Here is a 19,343-nt window from a genome sequence, read left to right as displayed (position 1 = left end):
ATTGGGAGACTCTGATGCTGGGAGGGATTGGGGGCAGGAGGAGAAGGGGATGACAGAGGTTGAGATAGCTGGATGGCATCACTGACTCGATGGACCTGAGTTTGAGTGAACTCCGGGAGTTGGTGATGGACAGGAAGGCCTGGTATGCTGCGATTCATGGGGTCACAGAGTCAGACACGACTGAGCGACTGAACTGAACTGAATGTTCAATGTGTTTCTACTTAACATAATAAATGTTTATTAAAATTGTTGAAAAATACAAGGAAATCAGATTTATAACCTGCAGATAAGTAAGTGAGCTTAACTACAGTTATTCATTCACCCTAGGAAAATCACACGACAAGGAAATTCAAACTGCCAATGTGAACTGAGTAGTTCAGAACCCATTTCTAGGTCAGGTTGTTATCCACAAAAGCAATGCATGCAAGATATGAACATTATATCAAGAAAATGTAAGGTAACTATGAAAAAAAACCCCACTCTCTTCTTATATATTTTTTCTCATCAACTTGGTTTACTTACAATATGACTTACTTTTTGGTTTCAGAACTTCTGTCATTTTGTAAAATTAAAAACAATTATGATTTTTAAGTGGATATTACAATCCAGTGTTTCGTAATGTATACAGAGTAGCATTATGGAGAAAATGGTTTTAAAAATCACCTTAAATATGTGCTACAATAGAAGTACCAAATGGAGGTTCAACAGAAATTTAAAATATGAGATGTCTCGGTTTTCTTATACAAATAATGCCCCCAAACCACCCAAGCACTAAATTTTTTTCTTCAAAAAAGTAACAGAATAGAAATAGAATAGACAACAAATAGAATAATGTAAACTAAGAATATGAAGGACTATGGCAGCATCATTATTTGACATAATATGAATTTTGAAAGGCACTGCTATAAGATATTTACTTACCTTGGACATTCAACTTGATTTTGCCCAAGGCTGTACCAGCTGGATTCTGAGCCACACACATGTAAGTACCAGCATCCTCTCTGACAGCTCTGGAAATCTGCAAGCCGCCATGGGGAAGAACTGCATGGCTTCTACCTACATCACAGTTAGAACAGGGTGAGAAGAATTTTTACTTTTGTTAAAAAAATTATACTGACTTCTGAATTATAAAACTGGGTTGCCACGATTGTCTTGAGAGCAACAGTACCTGAACTGATGACATTGATGCCTTCTTTTTGCCAAGTGATGAAAGGACTGGGTGTCCCTGTTGCTTCACAGGGTAATAAAATGGGATTGTTTAGAATGACGTCCAGCTCACTTGGCTGAGGCTGAATGACTGGAGCCTCTGTAAGAACCAATCAACAGAAATATTGCAAGAATGCTAGTTAGTGGCATAAATGTCTACAGTAGCTGTGAGGTTAAACCTGTCTGAATTCATACTTTCAAAATATTAGTGATTTCATTGCCCCAGGGAAAAGTACATATCAGTCATATCACGTTGCTTTTTGAGTCTTGTTACTATAGCCAGTTTCCATTAGAAGAACTCCAGAGAAAAGACTAAAATCAGAAACAGATCGTAAAAATTCAACGAAAATAATTTACAGGTTGTTCACTGTGGTTTGTCATCTGTATGCTTTCTTTAGTCTGCTGAAGAATATCTATCAGCTTTCATAGCCCCAAAATATTACTGTGGTTTATGACCCTAGACAGGACCATCTTTGAAGAAAAAACATGACTTAAAGAGATAACAACAAGATTTTAATGAATAAGTACCCTTTCATACCTTGGACATGAAGGCTAACATGTCGATGTGCAGAACCAGCTGAATTCCTGGCAACACAAGTATATCTTCCAGCATGGCTTAGTTGAGTGGCAAGTATTTCAATTGCTCCTAAAAAGGAAAGAAGAATTTCATGCATAGGGCATCCCTCGTTTTCTGGTTTGATAAACCATGTCTCTCTGATTTTTGTGTTTCTGTCCCCCTGGCATGGGGGTACTTGGCTTGTAGTCCTACTTGTATTCCCTGTGCCTACCTAGCACAGAACTTAAAAAAAACACCATTAACAACTTTATTTAGGTGAATTTTCAGACTATAAAATTCAGCCATTTAGATGTACAATTCAGTAACTCCTGGCATATTACAGACTCATGCAATTATAGCAGTTTAATTTTAGAACATTTTCATTACACCCAAAAGAAATCTTACCCCCGTTTATAGTCCTGCCTCACTCTCAACCCCACTGATCACTAATTTACTTTCTGTCTCTAAATATTGATCTCTTCTGGACATTTTACCTAGATGGGATCATACCGAAATCTTTTGTGTCTGACTTCTACTGTGAGCATAGTTTTTGAGTTGCATCTGTTGTAGTATGTGTCAATATTTTTGTCCCATTTTATTGTTAAATAGAATTCCATTGTGTAAAGTGAGCCCCATTGTTTATCCATTAACCAGTTAATGGAAATTTACACTGCTTCCAATTTTTGGCTATTCAGAAGATTGCTACATGAATATTTGCATACAAATCTTTGCATGGACATATGTTTTTATTTCTCTGGGTAGATACCTAGGAGTGGAGTTGCTGGGTCATAGGGTAACTCTTTGTTTCTGAGAAAGTTCTAAACTGTTCTCTTAGCACAGTACTTTGTGGTGAAGAATAGTTAATTTATATTTTATGATTTTACTTGCTACCCATCTATGCAGATTTCTGAGATAGCCAACATACTTCGCTATGAAAGCCAAGTTCATCTTTCATTATTTTCCTTCTTTTGAAGAAATGAATTCTCTTAGCATAAGATGCACACACTCATAAAGCCCCAGGATGTTCAGGATGTTAGTTGCTACTTTTTATCATCCTCCTCAATGCAGGATGAATGTTCAGAAACATGAATGTGAATCACCTGTACTTTCATTTAGGTGAATTATTTTTTCTCTTTAATACAGAAAATTTTCAGAGCTTAAATTTTATAAATGGTGTTTACAACCACCCTCAAAAAACAGCCACATCATAACACTTAAACCACCCAATCGTACTTGTTAAATTATAGAAAACTTGAAAGCAAGAACCCTGTCTTAGTTTTAGATCCTCAGAAATTTAGTGGAGTACATAGTCCATTTTAGGTACTAAATGTTTATTAAATGAATGGACATTCTATTTGGCCAAAGAAGTATGGTTCACTCAGAGGCAACCAGTAAAATTTTTAAACCTTGTTGTTTAGTCGCAAAGTTGTGTCCAATTCTTTTGCGACCCTATGGACTGAGCTTCCCAGGTGGCTCAGACAGTAAAGTGTCTGTCTGCAGTGCAGGAGACCTGAGTTTGATCCCTGGGTTGGGAAGATTCCCCTGGAGAAGGAAATAACCCACTCCAGTATTCCTGCCTGAAGAATTCCATGGACAGAGGAGCCTGGTGGGCTGCAGTCCATGGACTGCAAAGAATTGGACATGACTACCACATACATGTACTGCAGCCCGCTAGGCTCCTATGTCCATGGGGTTTCCCAGGCAAGAATACTGGAGTGGGCTGCCATTTCCTCCTCCAGGGGATCTTCCTGACCCAAGGACTGAACATGTGACTCCTGTAGCTCCTGCATTAACAGGTGGATTCTTTACCACTGAGCTACCAGGGAAACCTTTCCAAACCTTAGGTTTAGAAAATATGCACATAAAATCTAAGTGGTCATGCTGAGTACATGCAGATCAGTTTTAGTTATTATTTATTATTTTGTTTTCAGGTTTTTTCCTATCCCTTTCCCTCATTCTCCTCTCAACCCTAACTGAATTTTTTCCCAAATGCCTAAGCCTAGGAATATCGATATATTTTTTTCTTTTATTTTGGTGCAACAAAAGTTCAAGTAAGGCCATCCATTAGTAACTAACCCAATCAATATCTGTGTCATCACTGAGCTGGGTCTTACCTGAGGACAGAATTCTATAGCCCTCTCCTCTGGGAAGCAGTCTTATACCATTCTTCATCCAGTGGATTGAGGGAAATGGAACTCCTGAAGCGGTGCAGGTGATCACTGCGGGGGTGTGTTTGGTTACTAGGAAGTCTGTAGGCTCATCAGCAATGGAAGGTGGAACTGAAAAACAACAACAAAAAGAAAGAAAAATACATGTTTCCAACCCTGACAGATTTCCAAAGCCTACTCATAAATCCTTCTCTTTCTACACTGAAAGTGAATGTTTGGTAAGTGGAAAAGGAAGCCCCTTTGTGAAGTGGTGAAAAGAAGAAATGATGTCATTATAATAACTTTCAGTCCACATACTAGGCCAGCTCTACCTTGGACAGTGAGATCCACAGTTCTCTCGTCCTCTCCGGCATCACTGGTCACTGTGCACTCATAGGTCGCAGTGTCATCCACAGAAGGGGAAATAATTACCAGCGAACCTGAAGAAAGAAGCCTAGAAGAGATTTCAAAGCAATGAGGTGCTATATATCAGTTTTCATAAATGTTTCTAGTTGGTTCAACATGGTACCCTGTTGGGAGCTGAGGGAAATGGAACTCTTTCTTCAAATGTTAAAGTGAGCATTATTTTATGCATCAAACTTTAAGTTTATATGGCAGTGGGTTAACAGGGCCTCAACCTCAACATTTTCAGGAAGCAGTGGTATAGAATGATTGCCTTAAGAGGGAATCCTGCAGTTTCTGAATGCTGATAGCGTGACCAACCATGCTCTCCTAGGTGAAATACAGTGAAATGGGCACACTGATGATAGCCGCTCTTTACTGACCACCAAATACATTCCTGGTACCATCTCAGATGCTTCACATAGATGATCTCTAAATTTCACAGTAATTTTGCAGCTTGGAATTTGGTTATTTCCACTGACCGATAGGTAACTACAAGTCTGTCTTGCAGCTTTCCCTACTTCACATGTCTCCTTACATGTGGTGGATACCTTGGAGATGCACAGTACATAAATCAGAGTCTAACTTGAAATAAACTCAAAACCAAAGTTGTCTGAATCACTTAAAATATACAAAAGGCTGAGTAAACACACATACATTATTTAAAGTAATCTAAATAAGAATATCTGTTTTCTTACCTCAAACTGTGCACCAATAAATGGGAATAATTTGATTCAATGGGAACATATTTGACCTGCTTCTTAATTCAAGGGGATTGGCATTTTCCACATAGAGTATGCTTTCAAGTCATTAAACCCCCAATGCCAAAGGATTAAAAGGATGAGAAAGAGAGAGACGCAACAGATTTTCAAGTGAAACCCTCCTGATTTATGTTTCCAGATGTAACAGAATTGATTTTTATCAGGGTAGGTCTATGAAAACTTGTTTTTAGTGATATAGCAAATCTTTTGACAAGATATCTATTAACACAAGAAATGCTCATCTAAGGAATCAGAAATCTGTAGTATTTTTAAGGTTAGTCTTTAAAAATATGATATCATAGTAAGAAGAATGGTAGTAAAGCTGGAAGAATTCAGAAAATTGGTGAAACTGCTATTCTTCCACCTTACACATGCTGCCAACACTGTATTTGAAGGTATAAAATTTGATTTCTCTTCTGCAACTAAAACTCATATTATTTTTAAAGAGTACTTTTTCTTTTATACCAAATGATGTTTTTATCCTTTGTCATTATAAAATTACAAAAGATGCTAAAAACAGCAGCAGAATGGAAATTTAATGCTATAGAGCTCACTGACAGTTATCCACAGGGCTTATGGAAAGAGAAGTTATACCTATAATTCAGAAAAAAATACTTTAGACTGAAAAACTAATTCAATACTAAGAAAAATATAATACGCTCTCTACATACTAGCTAGTTCTTCATACTTTATACATTTTCTGTCCCCATTGATAAAGTGAAAATGTTAAATCTTTGAAAAATATGTTTCTAAATAGCTGGTGGAATTTTGCAGGTAAATTGCTCCTCACCTGTATGAATTCTGATTTTGATCCACATTCAGAAGATGCCCGTTTTTTCTCCAGTTGATTGACGGTTTTGGTATACCAGTAGCCTCACAAGCCAGGGTGGTTTGAACATTTACTGTTACAGTTATGTTGGTAGGACCCGGAGCAATGGATGGAGGAACTAAAACAGTTACCAAGTAAGAAAAAACACATTCAGCAAACAGGATGCCGTTTGAAGTATCTCTGCCAAACTGAAATTAATCACTGATAACTTGTTTACATTTATGAACACAATAAGGTTCTCTGCACTTACATAGTGCTGTGATAATGCCATTCACCATGAGTCTAGATTGTTCATAACAGAGTGCTGGACCTGAAGGTCTCTGTGCTATGACCTCACTGGTTTAGGCAACCAAAGAACATCTGACTCTAAGACTGGATGTTGTTCCTAAACGTATATTTACCATGGACCTGTAAATCTATTCGCCTGCGATCTGTCCCAGCAGCATTGGTAGCCATACACAAATATCGCCCACTATCAGTCACTTGTGCCGACTGGATATGAAGGAATCCATTTTCCAAGATGGAGTATCTAGAAGAAAGATCACACGTGAAGGTCTCTGAATGTGAGTCTTTCTGATCATGCACATTTTAACTGAGAGCATTTTAAAAGACTCAGTTATCCATTGTTAGTCCTTTTCCTGCTTCAGAAATTTGTAATACCCTTGGTAGAAAAAAGGGATATTCTGAAAAGGGGTATAGCAGATGGACTTATGATCTTGGATACATTATAATTGTTATATTTTGGATGCAAGCTTTTAGGAATTAGAGTTAGGGTTTTAAAATACTGCAGTTTCATTCTCATATTAAGATGAAAAGACTCAAATAATGCATTGGATCAACTATTTAAAAACTTACATTTCAGTCCCTACATTCATCCTTTTCTAGAACTGTTACCTTGCATGACTCCCAGATAGAACAGCTCCATCCTTTCTCCATGTTATCTTTGGGGCTGGCACACCTTCTGCAAAGCATTCCAATAGAGTTGACTTATTTAAGTGAATGACTAGACTCTGGGGGCCACTCTTTATGCTTGGAGGAACTGTAAAAGAGATGCATGTGGAAAATTTCATTTATATCAGTAACACAGCCTGAACCTAAGAGTCTGACTAGGTAATAATACAAGCTGAGATTTGAGTCTAATATATGGCTTTGCCTATGGCTAATTCAGGTTAGTATAAATAGAATTGGGGTTGAATTCCTAAAACCTTATTCAAGATAAGATTTTATTTAAAAATCTACTCAAAAATGAAGTGGGGAAGAGGCTTTAAATCCCTGATATGGTGTGTGAAGGGCTTCCCTTGTGGCTCAGGTGGTAAAGAATCTGCCTGCAATGTGGGAGACCTGGGTTCGAGCTCTGGATTGGGAAGATCCCCTGGAGAAGGGAAAGGCTACCCACTCCAATATTCTGGCCTGAAAAATTCCACAGGCTGTATAGTCCATGGGGTTGCAAAGAGTTGGACATGACTGAGTGACTTTCACTCAGTCACTCATGGTGTGTGAAATCTTTCTATGGAAGAGGCTTGAAAAGAGTAAAAAAAAAAAAAAAAAAAAAACAACAACAAACCAGCTCTGGTATGATACAAATTAAAGATGATATTTCTTATTTCTCTTTGGCCAAATAATGGTCAGAGAATGTTAACACTGGAACAACTTCACTTTAAATAAAGCTTAGAAAGTGGGCTGTTTAAAAAAAACACATCTGTGATTAATCATGCAAATCTCAGAGCATGTATTTTACTAATCACTGAGTTCACATGGGAATACAAAACTTGAATTTTAATTTTAGTGTTAGAGATATTAACTGCCTGGGTCATCCAACTTCTAAAATTTCATCTATTAAAACATCAGAGGAGTGGTTTTTAAAAGTCAGTGTCATATTCCTGAAATTTGGCAAATTTTAGTGTTTAGATTTTATATTTGAGAAAATTACAATCCCATGGCAGTTTCTGTCTAGCACATATATAATCAAACCCCAACATCAATAAAAGTGACTAAATAATTGGCTACTTGTCACCCAGAGATTTAGTGTATTAACTTCTCCAGTGGCTCTGATCTGAATGATATAAAACATCAGAATATTCTGATAACAATTGGACATGTATTGTCCTCTAAGAGAAATGTATCTTTAAGTATATTTTTGAAGCTGAGTTAGTTTGAATATAGCTATAGCACAAATGTCATATGTTGTCTATGTCAAAATAAGATAAGCACAAGAATTTGTTTAGTATGCTCATGAAAAACAAAAATGTTATCTCTCTGAATGTCCTGTCTAAATTTTTAAATTGTAAAACAGTGGTTAAGCTTTCTTACCATTGACAGTGAGAATAAACTCTCTTGTAGTCTTTCCCACAATGTTGCTGGCAACACAGGTATAATTGGCGGTATCACCTAGATCTGCATTATTAATTTGCAAGTATCTCCCTCCAGATAGGATTCTTATTCGAGGTGTTGCCTGGATTCAACAAGGAAAATTTAGCATTAAAATGTCAGGAAAATGAAATAAGAATCATCAAAAGTAACCAAATAGTGAACTGTAGCATACCTGTCTCCCACTATCTTTGTCTGCTCCCCTACCACTACCCTGGATTAAAAACTCTTGGGAGCTATCTCTATGAGTGTAGTTAAGGCAAGAGCACAATCAGGGTCTTGTTCTTCACAGTGATGTCCACAGTGATCCACTCAAGGATGGAAAAGGGTTTCAAGTTGGGCTCATGAGCACTCCCTGCAGGACATTTCTGGAAGTGTTGGGATAAGGCATATTTTTACTGGAATCTGATAATGAGGGTGACCTAGGCTGGTGGCAGTTGTACCACCATGTGGGGACAACTTGCTGTGAATCTAAGACATAAGCAGCACTGAGATAAAGAAGGAAAACAGAGATGTTTGACTACATAATTAGAGCCTCTGGATAATGCCTAAAGCTTAAGTTCACCAATTATTATTGCTAATAAATATGTTCCTCCTGATCCCAATTAAGTTGTTAACAGTCTGAAGCCTGTTACTTAAAGCTGAAAGTTTCCTGATAATAAATTACCTTTGGTTAACTTAAAGGAAACAATTATCCTTCAGCATTTTTAAAATAAGTAAATAAATGATTTTAGTTTACAAATATTTGTCAAGCATTTATTTTGTATCCAGGCATGGGACCAAAAATTATGAAACTACAGAGATCTATATTGAGATGAAATACTAAAATATAATGATATCTACTCTATTATGTCCAGTTGAGGACTGTTCAATACGTGAACCGTGAACTTCCTGATGTTCAAGCTGGTTTTCGAAAAGGCAGAGGAACCAGAGATCAGATTGCCAACATCTGCTGGATCATGGAAAAAGCAAGAGAGTTCCAGAGAAACATCTATTTCTGCTTTATTGACTATGCCAAAGCCTTTCACTGTGTGGATCACAAGAAACTGTGGAAAATTCTGAAAGAGATGGGAATACCAGACCACCTAACCTGCCTCTTGAGAAATCTGTATGCAGGTCAGGAAGCAACAGTTAGAACTGGACATGGAACAACAGACTGGTTCCAAATAGGAAAAGGAGTATGTCAAGGCTGTATATTGTCACCCTGCTTATTTAACTTCTATGCAGAGTACATCATGAGAAACGCTGGACTGGAAGAAACGCAAGCTGGAATCAAGACTGCCGGGAGAAATATCAATAACCTCAGATATGCAGATAACACCACCGTTATGGCAGAAAGTGAAGAGGGGCTAAAAAGCCTCTTGAGGAAAGTGAAAGAGGAGAGTGAAAAAGTTGGCTTAAAGCTCAACATTCAGAAAACAAAGATCATGGCATCTGGTCCCATCACTTCATGGGAAATAGACGGGGAAACAGTGGAAACAGTGTCAGACTTTATTTTTGGGGGCTCCAAAATCACCACAGATGGTGACTGCAGCCATGAAATTAAAAGACGCTTACTCCTTGGAAGAAAAGTTATGACCAACCTAGACAGCATATTCAAAAGCAGGGACATTACTTTGCCGACTAAGGTCTGTCTAGTCAAGGCTATGGTTTTTCCTGTGGTCATGTATGGATGTGAGAGTTGGACTGTGAAGAAGGCTGAGCGCCGAAGAATTGATGCTTTTGAACTGTGGTGTTGGAGAAGACTCTTGAGAGTCCCTTGGACTGCAAGGAGATCCAACCAGTCCATTCTGAAGGAGATCAACCCTGGGATTTCTTTGGAAGGAATGATGCTAAACCTGAAACTCCAGTACTTTGGCCACCTCATGCGAAGAGTTGACTCATTGGAAAAGACTGATGCTGGGAGGGATTGGGGGCAGTAGGAGAAAGGGATGACCGAGGATGAGATGGCTGGATGGCATCACGGACTCGATGGACATGAGTCTGAGTGAACTCCGGGAGATGGTGATGAACAGGGAGGCCTGGTGTGCTGCGATTCATGGGGTCGCAAAGAGTCGGACACGACTGAGCGACTGAACTGAACTGAACTGAACTGAGGACTGTTCATAAACTTTTAAAAAATATGCCAGGTAGCAACAAAGGCTGATATTTTCCGGTTGTGCCAAAGTGGATCTGCTTCAGGAAGAGTCCAAATGAGATTTTTCTACCATATGGGTTCTGTCCCAGATAAACATATATTCCTAGTGAAAAAAGTTGTTCACACTAAGATGTACAGTTCAGGTCAATTTATCTTTAAAGTCCACACATTTTCTGTAGGCCTTTAATTGCTACAGGGGCCATTAGTAGTAAATTTTTATTATTTCTAAAGAGAACAGGTGATTTTTTTCAATATACATGGAAGTTCCACAAAACATTTTAATTTTTAAGTTCAATATGGGTATAGCAGGACTTTATGCTAATAAAAAGTTCCGAGTTGATTTTTGTGTCTTTCTTCCATGAATATCAGTAAGTTCTGCTTATTTACTCAGTCTCACTTCAACTTTCTCTGGTTCTCTTCCCATTTACTGCCAGTGATTCTTCCAGATTTCATTTCTTTCCTTAGAACCTTATTCTGAGCAGATGACCCTGTTTCCTACTCCACTGAGAAAATCAAAGCCAAGTGCCTGCAATTTCTCCATCTTGCATATGAATGCAACCTTCCTTCCTACATTTCCATCTCTGTGGAAAAGGTCATCCCTTCAGTCCAAGGCTAATCTCTTCATCTGTCACCAGGGTCCCATCCTTTCCCTACTCAACACACTTAGTTCTCTATCTTCAAACTCTTCTAGTTAATAAGAACATACAAATCTCTTTTGCATTTAAATAACAGTCCACAGTCATTCCCACTTCCTCCTCTTTCACTCCCCCAACAACTGTAACGTGTCTTCTCCTTTGATCAATCTACTGAAGACTGTTTACATCTTGAAGCACATCTGTGTATTACCAAAGCCAATAAATACACTTTACTTTGTATCTTGACGGGAACTCTGTTAAGTGCTCCCTCTCTATTTCTTGGCTTTCAGTACACCAACTTCTCCAAGCGTTCCTTCTCAGTCCCACTTTTCTCCTCTTCTTCCTTGGCTCACCTTTTAATTGTTAATGTTGTCTTAGGCGTTATTCTCATTTACAGGGCTTCTCATACCACGTGCTTTCTGGTTGACCGCATACAAACCTATGGCTTCAACAACAGGCTATACTATTGAGGACCACCAAATCAAAGATATTTTTGAGTAAATATGGACCCATATTTCTTAGAACTTTGTGGAATTTCCATTTGGATAATATATAGGTGATTCAAATTCAAAATATCTAAAACTGAACTCATCTCTCTTTTTTTTTTTTAACCATCTACTGTTGAATTCAGTCTGTCCCAGTATTGACGTCACTTGGTCATATCTGAAATTAGCCTGATTTCTCCATCATTAACATTTACTCAGTCTCTGTCTGAACATCTAGTGGTCTAGAGTGAAATGCACACATGGGAGATAAGACTATGGAGGAAAAGTCAGAGCATGAAGGGCTTTGTGAGCAAAGCTGGGCAACTGAACCTGAATCCTGAAATCTATGGAGAATCATCAAAGGATTTTAATCAAGGTCTACTTCAACCATACCAAGCTACCTGCAGTTCCTGAGACAACAGCATTCCTTTTCCTATAATGCCTTTGTGCCTACTGTCACCTATGTTTGGAGTCCCCTTCTTTCTCACCCAACATTTAAACTGAACTCACCCTTTCCAAGAGGCTCCCCTGGGCTATTCTTTACCCTTAAGTCTGGGTTACTTGCTTCTTTTCACTGTTTCTCCTCTGTATATCCCTCTAAGATAAAATTTATCAGCAGTATCAATTTTCTTATCTGTGATGTACTTCTGTATATTTTCAGATAGTCTATGAGCTCCTTATGGATCAGGATTATTGTCAGGAGCAATCACAATGCATAGCATTATAGCAGGCACACAATAAACAGAGAAACTGAGGCATGGGGCTGTTAAGTGATACACATGATAATTAAACACGTTAGTAACTCTCAGAATCCAGTCTCTCTGTGGTTAGTGTTTGTGTGATTTGATGATGGCTAAAGTCTCTCTGTCTTAGGTATTAGGGACATAATTTCCTTTTATTTAGACTCAGTGTATCACAATTGGTTATACTAAGAGGATGAGGAAAAAGAAGGATAAGTAACTACTAGGATAAAGACAATCTGAACATTCAAAGTCAAGGCTTAGAGCCAATCCTAAAAGGCTACTTAGGATTCTAGGCTCTGATACTCTATGAGAGCAGACAGGTATCACCAGAGCATGGGCGCCTCACAGAGCCAGTAACTGTATTTCCAAAGATTTCAGTCTAGACTCCTGGTATGGGAAAGATTGAAGGCGGGAGGAGAAGGGGATGACAAAGGATGAGACGGTTGGATGGCATCACCGACTCGATGGACATGAGTTTGAGTAGCTCCTGGAGTTTGTGATGGACAGGGAGGCCTATCGTGCTGTAGTCTATGGGTCACAAAGAGTCGGACACGACTGAGTGACTGAACTGAACTGATTCACAGATCCTTGGGGTCACTCCTGAGGTCCAAGTTTAGATTAAGGAAAGTCAGTAACAGGTTTGCCCAGGGACTTGGCAAGAAAAGTCAGTTCTTTTGAGACTTTGACGGCTTCTTTTCTTTCAAGAAAAGACATGAGTGTTTCAATCCAAGTTTATTTCACCAGCTCCAGGGGATACATACTTAGGCCAATTTACAGAGTATGTGAATCAAAATACCTGTCTTTTGACTCCTAACTAGCTACTACCTACACCAGCAAAGGCTGAGTAAAGAAGGCTGACAAAAGGACTCTGTGCCCAGCCCTGCAATGCTGAATAACTAGTAACCTGATGTTGAAGGACTCTATAGCTGATTTTTTTTTTTCTCAAAATGAATCTGTGGAACTTGGCAAAACTTACCTGTAACCGTTCTCCATTTTTAAGCCAAGTGATTACAGGTGGAGGCACTGCATCTGATTTGCATTCCAATGTCACTTGTCTGTTCCGTAACACAGTGAAATCCTGGGGCTCACCAGTTCCAGCAATATTAGGGGGTACTGGATGGGAAAACAAATACACCAAAGGCTTTTAATAAATGAGATATAAAATGCTCTGGATTATCTTAGGTGTTCAACAGTGTTGTTTCTGCTGTATGAAAGCAGCAGCATATACTTAAAATGCTACTCATTCAATTTATAGTACCCTGATAACAAATAGTGAACTTTTTAAATTGTACTCAGTACTTAAGCACCTTAAGTAATGAAATTCTTCTGATAGCCCCGTGAATGACAGGATAAGTAATATAACCACATTTTATCACCATTTAATAGGTAAAGAAACTAAGGCCCAAAGAAGGGACTTTTTTGTGTGTGTGTCCAGGTCTACACTTGGTAATAATTTTCTCTGAACATATTTTAAAACTTTTAAATTAGGTTCTGTTCATCATAACAAACAGAAATATATAGATTCTTCTTAATATGCAGAAAGGGGGGCAAAAAAGGGGTAAGGAATTAAGAGGTATATACTACTATATATAAAATAAATAAGCTACAAGGATATAAAGTAAAGGGAATACAGTCAATATTTCATAATGACTTTAAGTGGAGTATACTTTCTAAAAATTTTCAATCACTATGGTATATACCTGAAACTAATATAAAATTGTAAATCAACTATACCACAATTTTAAAAGTGTATATTTTTTATGTGACTGCTGTATACGCAACTTACATGTCAGTTGGTCTAATTTGTGTATAGGGCTGGTGGGGGCAGGAGAACACTCCTACATTACACCAGGCCTACAGTTTGGATTGCTTAGTGATTTAGGCTATGAGGAGATAAAGATCTGTTAAGTTCTTTAAATGTTCCTCTCTTTGAACAGTAATTTCCAGCTCTGTGTCAAAGTAGGACCAGCCACAGTCTAATTGGCCCTACTTTCTAGAAGGTAATTTGGTCTTGAATGTGTGTGTGTGTATGTACGTGCATATGCATATAGTTGCATATAATCAAGAAAGTGGACTTATAGAAATTTATTAAAACATAATAATTAAAAATAGGCCAACACACTTATACAAGAATGTCTATAATAGTGCTGCTTATGTTGGTGAAAATACAGAAACAGCCAAAAATAAGGAATGTATTAAATAAGTAATGGCATGTTCATAAAATTGGAAATCATGCAATCGCTAAAAAGTAATGTTATAAAAATATATATTTTTTGACATGAAAACATGTTCAACATGCCACTGAAATAAAGAGTTAAATACTATATGCCACATGATCACATTTCTGTGACAATATTTATATGTAGAAAGGTCTTAATTCTTGTGTGATGAGATTATGAATACTTTTTATGTTCATTTTTACTCTAATTTATATTCTGATTTAAAATCAGTGAATATGAATTATTTGTGCAAGAACAGAACATATAACTCAAAAATCCATTAAACTACTCCCATGAGCACATGATCGGTCAAATATAAAAATCAAAATTTCAAAATACATATTTCCTAATATATAAACATAGTTTTATGATGTGTTGGATAGCTGCCCTATGTTCCATAAATTATGCCTTTTAATTAGGTATAAGTGTATGATGGACTGCAGGACATTTTGCCAGCGTTACCATGCACTCTCACTAAATACTCTTTATCATCATCTCCTGCAGGACTGGATGCCAGACATGTGTATCTTCCTGTATCTTCCACCTATAAAATTCAAATAAGTGAATTGCACAAGGTTAACATACTGGTTTTGATGATGAGAATAAATATCTATTAGAACAAATGTAAAGGACTCACACAAAGCAAGGTATCATTAATATAGCATAATAATTAACATTTAATTAATGTCTTAACATTTGTATTTAGCACTCTGATACTGAGCATGGCTCAGCATCTCTGCTACATGTAAATCTATGTATTTGACATAGATTTAAGGGGGTTTCAGGGCACCTGTTCCCAATAAAATCTCTCTTTTTTTGGTAAAAAATAAAAAAGGAAACAAAAAGAGAGTTTCAGTGTTTGATTTCAGAATATTTGCACGTTATGTATGTTAATGATGTCAGAGAAGGCAGATACATACAGGACACAGCACCACATATGACACAAATACTACTCAGTATTTTTTGAAGAAGGAAGTATTTATGAATTTACATTGCAGATTGCAAAATTCTATTGGAGACTTCCTGAAGCAAGTAAAACACATTAATCAACCAACCAACCAACCAAAGTAGTAAATAAAAATCAGGTTATTTTAATAAAGAACATTAATACCATATTTTTAATATTCCTTGATATACACAGAGAAACAATATAGCCATGTTATGTAATTTGGCTGTAAATAAGTCAGGCTGACAGAAAAATCTATTTTCTGACTAAAACCAGAAACATTTCTTTAAAAATGCCCATGCAGAGTTTCCACTGAAGTGTTAGACTTTATTCATATTTGACACTGTGTAAACACAGCCCATGCTTAAATAAGTGAAAAGTATACACTGAAAAACAGATGATCTTACTACTGTGAAAAATGTATTTTGAAAAAGTAGAAAATCCTGTTTTCATTTATTACTTGAATATTCCTAGAATACTGAGAATTTTAAAATTCTTACTTCAAAACTGACTTTATGGGTTATTGAAAAACTTTTTTTTTTCAGTGGAGTGCACAGACTCCACTGAAAAAATTTTAGATTAGGATGTTAAGACTAGTATGTCTGGAAAATTACTAACTCTAACTTTAGAAGAGTGACAGTCACATCGTCCTTCAGTTAAGAATTGAAAGGGATGTACTACTGCCTGGAGAATAATTTCAAAGTTGCTCATCATATCTTGAAAACCTCTAAAAGTCAGCTCTCCTCCACCAATACAGTCTATTCCCCAGTTATATGGTCCCCTCCACTTGTCCTGACTCAGCCAAACCTGCACCATCACTCATGATTGTTCTTAGATCTTACCTCCTCCCAGAACCATTTCCTGACAACTTACACCCTTCTGAATATTGATAATTACTATCAGTAGCTACATTTCCTAATGTGTGTTCTCTTAATAGGGTGTTTGAAAAATTATAATTAATCAGGCTTTTTAGAGAAAGACTTTGCAGACATGCATTATGGCTCACAAAGGAGAGAAAGGTACAGTTTTTCCAACCTGTTTTGTCACAGAAGGAGAGTTTGATGGAAAATGTCTTAGCAAACTCTCATCTTTCACCACACAATTTGGAATTTGCAAAATATCCATTATGTACCAGGCATAATTATGTGCAATAGATACATACACAAAAAGACAAAGTTCAGGTAACTAAGATATAATTTAGTAATAAGGGCTCTGACAGAGATAAAAGAAAACACAGAGGAGCAGAGGAACCACGAGCAGTCTCGGGACTTGATAATATTTAATGTTTTAATTCTATAATGTTTTAATGGTTTGCTATTGTTTCTTTTCCTAATTTCATCATGCATGCAGTTTTATTTTTCTTAGACAACTGAAAACTTTTTGAAGGCTGAGAAATGTCTTATGTATTATATTTGTGTTCTTCACAATAGCTAGACTATGTGGGTCACCATTTAACTCTTGATGGAAACTCTGTCTTAACATAACTCTTCATTTTCACATTTAAGACCTAATGTAATGTGGCCTTATTTCCTTTCAGAGCTTTAGTTACCATGATTCCTTTATAGTTACGGTTTTAGTGTACACTTCACTGTCTCCATGCTATTCCTTAAGTTACAAAATTCTTTGGCTTCCCTTTTGGTCAGCTGAAATTATAGCATTCAAGTATTCTGATTTAGCAAGTGGTTTGATAGTGTGACCTGAGTTTTTTCTGGGTTACTAAAATGCTTGATGGAGAGAAGAGGGAAATGCAAAGTATGTTCTCTTTAACGTTAGAAACAAGAAACTGGGCCGACTTCCACTGGCTACGCTGTTGAACCAGACCCAGGATTGAGACCAATTCCATCACTGAGCCAGTGATAAGTACTGGACAAGTGAATACTTCATCTTTTTCTGGATTTGTAGAAAGGGGATAAAGACATTGCCTTACCCAGTTGTCATGGTGGTCATGGGTGTGATAGAGCTCATAGCCCAACATAAGACTGATGCAATTCATAACCCTCAGCTCTCTTTTCTAGCTCCCTTTCTTTTCCATTTCCTCAGTGAAAATGTACATGAAATATGAGTAAGTAATGTGTTATTCTACCTTTAAAGGATGATGATTATAATAACAACAAAAGCAGCAGTAACAATAATCATTCAAACTCAATTTTAGCATCTCTGCATACCTGTGGCATCAGTCTAAGCACATCACTTTACATTATCTCTAAGGCCCCAAGAACATAAGTTCTGTATTGTTCCTATTTTGATCCTCAGTTAACAGAGGAAGGCATTAGGGAACATACGGATAATATTTGTAACATAAGGTTTGCCTCTGTTTTCAAAAGAGTATATTGTTACAAGACACCCAAGACATACTTCTCTTTAATATATTTACATTTTAGATTAATTTCCTTAAACATAAACTAAAAGAACAGTCAATTTTATTGAATTGACCATTTTTGGAAAAATTCCACCTCTTCAGATTTTCATGTTTGTGAGTTCATTCTGAAGATCAAAAGTGCCCTTTGAAGCCTCTTATACACATATGTTTGACTGCTTTTTGCCATTCTATAAAGGGCTGCTGCTGCTAAGCTGCTTCAGTCATGTCCGACTCTGTGCGACCCCATAGACGGTAGCCCACCAGGCTCCCCTGTCCCTGGGATTCTCCAGGCAAGAACACTGGAGTGGGTTGCCATTTCCTTCTCCAATGCATGAAAGTGAAAAGTGAAAGTGAAGTCGCTCAGTTGTGTCTGACTCTTAGCGACCTCATGGACTGCAGCCTACCAGGCTCCTCTGTCCATGTGATTTTTCAGGCAAGAGTACTGGAGTGGGGTGCCATTGCCTTCTCCGCTATAAAGGGCTATATGGCACAAACCAAGAGCTTCAGGAAATACACTATCACTTATGGCATTGTGAAAACTTGAAAAAATATATATATGAAGGTATCTTGCTTTCTTCTATACTTAATCTGATAATTTCACTTCTTTGTTTTAGTCATGTTACCTTGTAAGTGTCTATTCAATCATGCATGTCATAGAACAAATCTACCCTTGCTAAAGTCACAGAGATCTGAGATATATTCAGACTCTAAGACAATTTCTCCAACACTCCCCAGAGATTAGCAAGTAAGAAGTTTAACCTAGGACAAAATAATCATGTGAATCTTGCACTAACCTGAGTACTAGATATTCGAAGAACCTCTCCTCCTCCAAGAGTCTGCATCTGATCCATCTGTGGAAGGGGTCGACCATCTTTCATCCAGGTAATCTTAGGAGCTGGGATTCCAGAAGCCATGCAGGTAAGTTCAAGAGGATTATTAACAATTACTGACATCTCTATGGGTTCTTCAGATCCATTGATATGAGGTGGTTCTATTTAAAAGGAATTAAAGACAACAACAAAATAAACTTGCTGTTTGAAAAGATACTGCAATTTAGAAAAACTTTAAAAATTCAGCTCAAATTTATCTTTGTACAATACACATTGATTTGGACAAGAATACCAAAATGACAATTCCTTATTATCATTTCGGTATTATTAATGAGATGTTATTAGTCATTGGCACTATTTTATTTTATTGTCGTTTAGTGTTAGTTGCTCAGTCGGGTCTGACTCTTCGTGACCCCATGGACTGGAACCCACCAGGCTCCTCTGTCCATGGGATTTTCCAGGCAGGAATATTGGAGTGGGATGCCATTTCCTTCTCCATTATTGTAGTTTATTGAGGAACAATTTATTAAGTGTCAGCACTATGTAAAGTCTTTGTGCATTATCTTTTCACTGGCACTATTTTAAAAGAGACAGATCATTCTTATAATAGATCATGAAGTAAACGGCAAGCCACCAAAGGTAATTAAAGCTCAGCAATTGAGATTCAGATAATTAGAGCAGTCTTACTTAACTGTGAAGATTTGAAAATGATAAAAACTAA

At 37.3% G+C, this 19,343-nt stretch overlaps 1 protein-coding gene across 1 annotated transcript in view; it reads right to left on the bottom strand.

The window, feature by feature from the left end:
• HMCN1 (hemicentin 1) overlaps nucleotides 1-19,343 on the bottom strand; it is a 537,345-nt gene that overhangs the window by 85,932 nt on the left and 432,070 nt on the right. The window contains exons 69-80 of the mRNA XM_052653879.1: nucleotides 18,587-18,783; nucleotides 14,950-15,031; nucleotides 13,245-13,381; nucleotides 8,212-8,353; nucleotides 6,796-6,940; nucleotides 6,303-6,430; nucleotides 5,863-6,019; nucleotides 4,242-4,363; nucleotides 3,877-4,041; nucleotides 1,745-1,852; nucleotides 1,169-1,306; nucleotides 922-1,056 (exon numbers count right to left, since the gene is read on the bottom strand). Coding sequence (XP_052509839.1) covers nucleotides 922-1,056; nucleotides 1,169-1,306; nucleotides 1,745-1,852; nucleotides 3,877-4,041; nucleotides 4,242-4,363; nucleotides 5,863-6,019; nucleotides 6,303-6,430; nucleotides 6,796-6,940; nucleotides 8,212-8,353; nucleotides 13,245-13,381; nucleotides 14,950-15,031; nucleotides 18,587-18,783 — 1,656 coding nt within the window. The remainder of the gene's footprint in view (nucleotides 1-921; nucleotides 1,057-1,168; nucleotides 1,307-1,744; nucleotides 1,853-3,876; nucleotides 4,042-4,241; nucleotides 4,364-5,862; nucleotides 6,020-6,302; nucleotides 6,431-6,795; nucleotides 6,941-8,211; nucleotides 8,354-13,244; nucleotides 13,382-14,949; nucleotides 15,032-18,586; nucleotides 18,784-19,343) is intronic.

Source organism: Budorcas taxicolor, chromosome 16 (assembly GCF_023091745.1).
Source record: "Budorcas taxicolor isolate Tak-1 chromosome 16, Takin1.1, whole genome shotgun sequence".
In the NCBI taxonomy this organism is placed as follows: domain Eukaryota; kingdom Metazoa; phylum Chordata; class Mammalia; order Artiodactyla; family Bovidae; genus Budorcas; species Budorcas taxicolor.
Note: the sequence above shows the minus strand (reverse complement) of the source record. Positions and strands in the feature narration are given on the sequence as shown.